This window comes from Plasmodium cynomolgi, chromosome 14, assembly GCF_000321355.1.
Source record: "Plasmodium cynomolgi strain B DNA, chromosome 14, whole genome shotgun sequence".
In the NCBI taxonomy this organism is placed as follows: Eukaryota; Apicomplexa; class Aconoidasida; order Haemosporida; family Plasmodiidae; genus Plasmodium; species Plasmodium cynomolgi.
The window spans coordinates 1,485,736-1,493,016 of NC_020407.1; the positions used below are offsets into that span (position 1 = coordinate 1,485,736).

The 7,281-nt window shown below is 40.5% G+C and overlaps 2 protein-coding genes across 2 annotated transcripts; one reads left to right on the top strand and one right to left on the bottom strand.

Annotated features, from left to right (window-relative positions):
- Window positions 1-687: 687 nt before the first annotated feature.
- PCYB_144360 (GTP-binding protein) lies at window positions 688-3,330 on the top strand (the record flags this gene model as incomplete). The annotated part of the gene is made up of 2 exons (XM_004224907.1): window positions 688-2,458; window positions 2,513-3,330. The coding sequence occupies 2 exons, from the start codon at window positions 688-690 to the stop codon at window positions 3,328-3,330; spliced, it is 2,589 nt and encodes an 862-aa protein (XP_004224955.1).
- A 496-nt stretch (window positions 3,331-3,826) lies between these two features.
- Window positions 3,827-6,688, bottom strand: PCYB_144370 (hypothetical protein; the record flags this gene model as incomplete). The annotated part of the gene is made up of 2 exons (XM_004224908.1): window positions 3,827-5,240; window positions 5,430-6,688. The coding sequence occupies 2 exons, from the start codon at window positions 6,686-6,688 to the stop codon at window positions 3,827-3,829; spliced, it is 2,673 nt and encodes an 890-aa protein (XP_004224956.1).
- Window positions 6,689-7,281: the final 593 nt, after the last annotated feature.

The following is a 7,281-nucleotide window of genomic DNA, read 5'->3' on the forward strand; positions in this document are numbered from 1 at the left end:
TGAACCCTTGGCGAAACAGCGTCTGCACTTAGGTAACTTAAAATTGCCATTTTAAGCAATCCCATTTTGTACGATTAGGGATTTTTAAAGGTGAGGTAAAGAGCGAGTGAGTGTTCATTCTCCATGTTGCTCCCTCCAATTTATGCACGCAGGTGACATAGCCGAACCATACTATACATAATTTTTTATTATGGTAAGTTTTCTCACGCCTTCTCATTTGGTCATTCCTCTTTTGTGACATACATCTGCGCGCCATCTTCATCCACATCTTCTCCTTACTGTGAAATGTACCGCAACAAAACATGCAACACCTTTGCCACAATGCTTAAACTTAGCACATTGCCGATGTGGTAACTTCGAGAGGGTTTCATTTCCCCCATCCCCCTAGACCGGCGTTGTACGTACAGGTATCTTCTTCCCTGTTGAAATGGAGGACACTCAGTTGTGTGGAAGCGCATGCCTTATACCACCGTCATATCCCAGAAGTGGCATTCCACGGAATGTGTTTGCTTACACAGATTAGTAGCTACATCACACCAGGCGCCAACATTTAAAGTATACACCAGTGCGCGTAAAATTGAAGCGTTGGAAAAAAAATCATAATAAATAATTTTTATTATGAAATTAAACGTTTCCTTCCTCTTACCAATTTTTACTTTTTCCCTCATACAATTTTGCAATAGTTACATGATTAAAATTGTGCATCATCTTGTTGTAAATAATTTATTTTCTCATAACAAGGTGCAAAAGAAGAAGAACCTATGCCCTCTGGGTTATTCCTCTCATGTCCCCTTTTTAAATGAACACAATGAACTGAGAAAGAAAGTTTACCGTTTTAAAGTATTCGTTAAGGAGGAGAATTTAAGAAACAATTGTGGCGGGAAAAATGGGCGATCTACACACAGAGGTACCAATATAGACGATCAAACAGACAAACAGCTGAGGGAAGCTCAAAAAAAATACTACTCTAGGGAGACAACGCTCGAAGAGGTGGACAATCAGCATGGAATCAAAGACCGTGGTGAAGATGAAGAGAGGAAAAAAGGACACCAAAAGGATGTCCATTTTGTGAGTGATATGGCCCATGAGGGGGGAACCCTTTCGAATGGTGACTCCCAAGAGTGTGCACCCGTACCTCCTGAGGGACACGCTGGTAACGGGAAAAGTCTTAGTGGTGACACCACTGAGGGACACGCGGGGTGGGCGAAAGATTGGGAACGTCATATAGGAGAAATAGCAGCGGAGGAGGAGGGAAAGGGAGCGTTTTGTGACAAGCGAGAAGATTATGCAAGCCAAATGAGAAGCGAAGAAGAGGCACAGCAGGGCGAAGAATATGGAGGCGAAAACGGAGGAGAAAAGGGGGAAGAAAATGCCCAGTCACATCGAGAAGAACACCCCGACCTGCATCGCGAACCGCATCGCGAACCGCATCGCGAACCGCATCACGAACGGAAAGGGAAAAAAAAAGACGTCGACCTAAAAATCATAAGAAATCTACCCCTGATATCTATTATAGGAAGACCGAATGTTGGGAAGTCGACCATATTCAACCGACTAACGAGGAAGTTCCAAGAGGGCAGTATCGTCTTAGGAGAAAGCAGCACAAGAGATAAAATTTATGGAGAAGTGGATTGGGATGGCTACAAATTTGAAATGGTGGACACAGGTGGCCTCATATTCGAAGATGAAAAATTTTGCAAGCAAATAAGAGATCAAATTTTGTTAGCGCTTAACGAGTCTTCAGTCGTGTTGCTCGTCGTTGATGGGATAAACGGCGTCCACCCTGTGGATCTCGAGATATGCAGGTTCCTCAGGAAGTACATTAAAAACGAGTACATTAGTAAAATGGGCACTCGGAAGAAGCGGGCCGGACAGATGAACCATGATGAGGCTGGAGAACACCCGAAGGAGGACGCATCGAAAGGTAGCAGCACATCGAGGGATACGCCCGAAGGGCTCGCAGTGGACAACTCTCAAATGGACACAGCGTCCAGAAGGCCTCACAACGGCGCTGACACGAGGAACGTAGAAAGGGAAGAAGAGGAAGAAGGAGTAGAAGAAGAAGCAGTAGAAGAAGAAGAAGAAGCAGTAGAAGAAGAAGAAGAAGAAGCAGTAGAAGAAGAAGAAGGAGCAGTAGAAGAAGAAGAAGAAGAAGAAGAAGAAGAGGAGGAGGAAGACGAAACTGCTGGGCTGAAGAAAGCGATGCTAAAAGTCATCGTATGCGTCAACAAGTGCGAGTCGTACAAAGATGGAATCGTGAAGGCGCAAAACTTCTGGGAATTAGGGTTCGGGGCGCCCTATCCCTGCAGTGGGATCCATGGAAATGGGCTGACCGAAATTTTAGACGAGTGCATCAAGTATATAAAAAAAGTGGAGATAAACGAAATGGAAGAAGAAAAAAATGAAGAAAACACCATAAACATTAGCTTCATCGGAAAACCAAACACAGGGAAATCAAGTATATTAAATAAAATCCTAAATTGTAATCGTTTCATCGTTTCCCCGATAGCAGGAACCACTGTTGATTCGATTGACGTTTTAGTAAAGATTAAAGACAGTGATAGAATTTACAGACTGATTGACACGGCTGGAATACAAAAAAGGAAAAAAAATGTCCCCTTTAATGAAAAAACGAAATATGAATACTTACTATTCAACAGAACTGAGAAAGCTATCAAACGTAGTGACGTCTGCATCCTCGTCATTGACTCCTTTAATGGAATCAGCTCACAAGATATAAATATAGCAAGAAAAATTGTGCAGGAAAATAAAAGCTGTATAATTTGCTGCAACAAATGGGATCTAATATATAACAAAAATGACATTTTTAATGACACCAAAAATTATGTTCTTAATCTTTTAAAGCCAATTGATTTTGCCAACATTTTGTTCATATCTGCAAAGACGTCGCAAAGGTTGCTTAACATATTCGATCATGCCGAAGAGACGTATAAGCAATACACAAGGAAAATAAACACGAACAGTTTGAATGACGTTATAAAGGAAGCTCTGCTCCTTAGACCTCCAATTCCCATCAGGAACAAGTCACTAAACATTTATTACGCCTTTCAGGCCCATATTAAACCCCCCGGTTTTGTTTTTTTTTGTAATTCTCAAAAGTGTGCTTACCAAAATTACACAAAATATTTGGAAAGCAGAATAAGAGAGAGCTTCAACATAAGGGGCACGCCTATTAGAATTTACTACAAGCAGAAGAAAAAAAGATATCTTATTAAGAAGGTCAAGAACCCCGACAAGTATAACCTAGACATTGAGGCCATACAGAGGGACTTTTTAAAGACGCAATCTGACCAGAAGTCTAAGGGGTGAAAACCCAGTCAAGCGGCGCTACACACAATTAAGCGGTACAAGGCCTACTTAAGCTGCGCTGTCGCATGCCAACGAAAGAGGCCCACCATGAGCACACGTACACATTCTCTCACATGCCGCTTTTCCAAATATAACATCAAATTTTGTTATACGTATGCACACGGAAAAATATTCTTAAAAAAAAATTCATAAACTCAATAAAACAAATATTTTTTTTAAAGAAAAAATGATCCAACGTTTATGCTAAAATTTGTACTTGTACATGTAAAGTACACACCACGAGGGAAAAAAAAAAAAAATTAAAAGAAGCGGAAGGAATAATCGGTGACGGAGGGGTAACAAACGAACCGCCAAAGAAGAAAAAAAAAAAAAAAAAAAAAAGTGAACTTTCATTAATGTATAGACATGGCAGACAAACATTTAAGCGCCCGTCCACGCACTGCCATACTCCCTCGCTAAATGAACTCCCCTCTGCAAATCGCCATACCCCCGTTTTCTAATTAAAGTTAAAGGTCAGCCTTGTTTGCGAATCCTGCACATCGTCTAAATTGAATGTTCCGTCGTGCACGTCCCCTTCGTTGCTGCTGAAGGATAAGAAATTAGTCGCCCCGTAAGTTTCGCGTAAGTTACGTATCAGGTTACTGATATAATCCGACGAAATTTCCACATTGTCATCTTCGGTTATGTTCAAAACTGTTTCCTCTTCATTTGTGCGCGTTTCGTTCTCGTTTTGGTTGTTTATGAGTAGGGATGCCTGACTGCTCTCAGCAGCGTGGTTATTATTTCCTCCCATGGTAGTATCGTTCGGGACAGAGGCAGAGATGGTAACGCTAGACGAGGTGACCCCTTCGCTTTGCGTCCGTTGGTTCGCCTCCGAGAGATTATCGTCGACATCCGTAGGTGACACTGTACCATCAGCACGAATGGAGGAGTCCTCCCCCCGGGGTGGTGCTCCGTCGCTCTGCCCATTGTCCGACACAACCGTAGTGCTTCTAACCTGATCTTCATCACTGACATTTGCCCTTCCGTCTGTGTTTGCCCTTCCGGCTGTGTTTTCCCTTCCGTCTGTGTTTGCCCTTCCGTCTGTGTTTGCCCTTCCGTCCGCGTTTTCCCTTTCATCCGCGTTTGCCCATCCATTCGCATCATATGGCGAATTAGCTTTCTCGAACAGCAACAATTTAATATAAAACTTGATCTTCGAGTCTTCGCTTTCCTGGCGTTGCGGGTCGTTGTTCAGGTAATCAATGATCTTTTCGTAATTTATAATTTTGTTCATAAATTTGGAAAAGGAAAAGTTATCCTTATCATACACTGTGCTTTTTAATTTTTTTGTTTTAAAAAATCCATCAATGTTTTCATCATCCGTTTCGTCATCTTCACTGCATGACGATTCAGACGAGTTGCTGCACCTCCTATTTTGGGCATCTTTTTTCTCCAAGATGGAAGCATGTTCCTCCTGGTTGTTGTTCTCCTGCTGGTAGTACATATTGTATACGGACGTGTCTATGTTGTACTTGTCGGACATATCGATTGGGTTTTTTTTTCTAAAGGAGTTGTCTTCTGTGCTATCTTGTTCGATGGTGCTTAACCGGTCGTATTGTTCACCATTTTGATCGCCATCGTATTTTTCAACATGGCTGCTTTGCTGATCTGCTTCGTCCTTTGTGTTGACATCCTCAAAGGGGAAGTCCTCCCAACTGCTTCCACTGCTGCGGATGCTGCTTTGGCCACTGTTGGGGGTGTCCCTTAACTCCTTCGACCCACTTGGGATGCCTTCCCCGGGGTCATTTATTGGTTTTTCCTCCTCCCGCATGATGTAATTACTACACGTTGGGCTTTCTTTATCTACATGATTATTGTTTTCACTGGGATAAGTGTCATCCGGGGATGTGCCACACGATTCACCGTTGCTGCGAATGGGTTCAAACACACTGTTAGGTTTGCCACTTTGATGATTTTTTTTCCCTCTCAATTGGTCATCCCCTGCTGACATGTCCTTTTTTTCCTTCCAGTTTGACTTCCCCCTTGTTCTCTCTTTTGGGGTGGGTACACCTCCTCCCCTGGCAAGAGAGAAAAAATCTTCACCATAATTGTGACACCTTTTTATGGCATCTATTACACTTTTGGTGTCGTATTTTACTGCCTCATTTTTGATTCTGCCATTATTGGGGGGGAAATATTTGTGGTGTATTTCTTTTTTCACATTTTCCGTTGTCATGCCTCTAAAATTCTCAAGGTTGCTTTTGATGTGGTGTATCATTTTTTCATCAATGAAATTTTTCCCCTTCAAAACAACTACAATTTTTTTTAACTTGAATTTTTCACTTTTTAAAAACTCGATGATGTTCTTAAAATAAATGTTGGGAAATATCGTAATGTAGTAATTTTTTGGATACAACAATTCAATTTTATTTATCGTGTCTGCAAAATTGTACAAAATATTTTTTATATTGTGAAAGACGAGCCTTTCTGTGTGTTCTGATTCGTAATCATTAAAGGAGTATAAACTTTCGTAATTATAAATTCGGAGAAGCTCAATCGGTGGCTTAGCCCAAAATGGCAAATCTGATAAATATGAAAAAAAGGCATAAAATAAAATGTCGTGCACTAGTAATCTGTAGGATAACTCCAAGCCTCTCAATTTAGGATTTAAAATTGGGTCTTCACATGCGTATTGCAATATTCCTGAATCGTACAGCGGTAGGCAAAACTTGGGCAGCAGTCGTAACAGGTATATATAATTACTGATTGGCTCAAACACCGTCTGTATGGTAAGCAATTTTGAGGAGTTGTAAAAAATATCAATCGTGGGAATCGACTCAATACAGTTATCATTTATTATTTGATCTCTCGCATTGTACACTGGGTTAAATGTTCCTATGATGTCGTTTTTCTTCCACATGGTGGGTATGTCTTGTGGAAGATCCATGTTCTCCATGGTAGTAGCTTCTGCTTTGATATCACCCCCTGTGGAGTGCTGATTACTAACACGCTTTCCGCTTTGGCTATCCCTCCTCATGTTATTCCTCTCCTTCAGACAAGCTTCCCCCCTTTGGTTCTTCAACTTGTTGTGCACAACCATTTCTCTATTTTTTTGCTCCGTTTTGAAGAATACATCTTTGGGGGCAATTTCCTTCTGCAGAAGCCTTAAATTGATGTACTCATTAACATTGTTATTTATCTCCAGACTTTCCCTCAGATTTTGGTACTTAAATTGCTTATTGAGAAAGTAAAAGTCTAACAGAGGAAAGCACAAATCTCTCTCTTCATTTTTTAAATTTTTTAGCATATCATTTATTTCTTCTCTTTTTTCTTCATCCAAATTTATGTAGCTGAATTCATGTATTTTGTTTTTCATTTCTCTTTTCAGTGCTGTTACTCGGCTCAAAATTAATCATTTTTTTTTATTCTCCATCCGTTCGTTGCGAATGGGAAGAAGCGCTATGTTGGGTTTTCGGGCGTTGGGCAAGTTATACAAGGGGGATCAGAAAGAAGGACAAAATGACTGCAATGAGGGTGCGAAAAAAATGGCCCCGCGGAATGCTCGTCAAATGTGCTTCCAATACGCCACAAAATTTTGTAAGAATGGAATAGACCGAATGTAACGAACTCGAAAAGAAGAAGGCGATCCAAAAAAATAGTTAAAAAAATGCTTGTTCTTATTCCACTGGCACGTTTACATATTTGTCAACAAATATAGGCGTATTTTTTCCTGTTGTTTCGCCAGTTGAAAAAATGTACAATAGAATAAATTTACAAGTTGTGCATTTTTAACCTACATTTTGGTATAACCTTTTCGATTTTTTTTTTTTTTGTCAAACATGTGTGCGCGCTTCTTTATTTCCGCCTAGCATGATCATATATAAGTAAACACAAAAAATTTGCCTTCTTCACCCTTTTGAACACAAATAGAATTTGTTACACTTTTTGATTGTAATTTGTCATTTAACT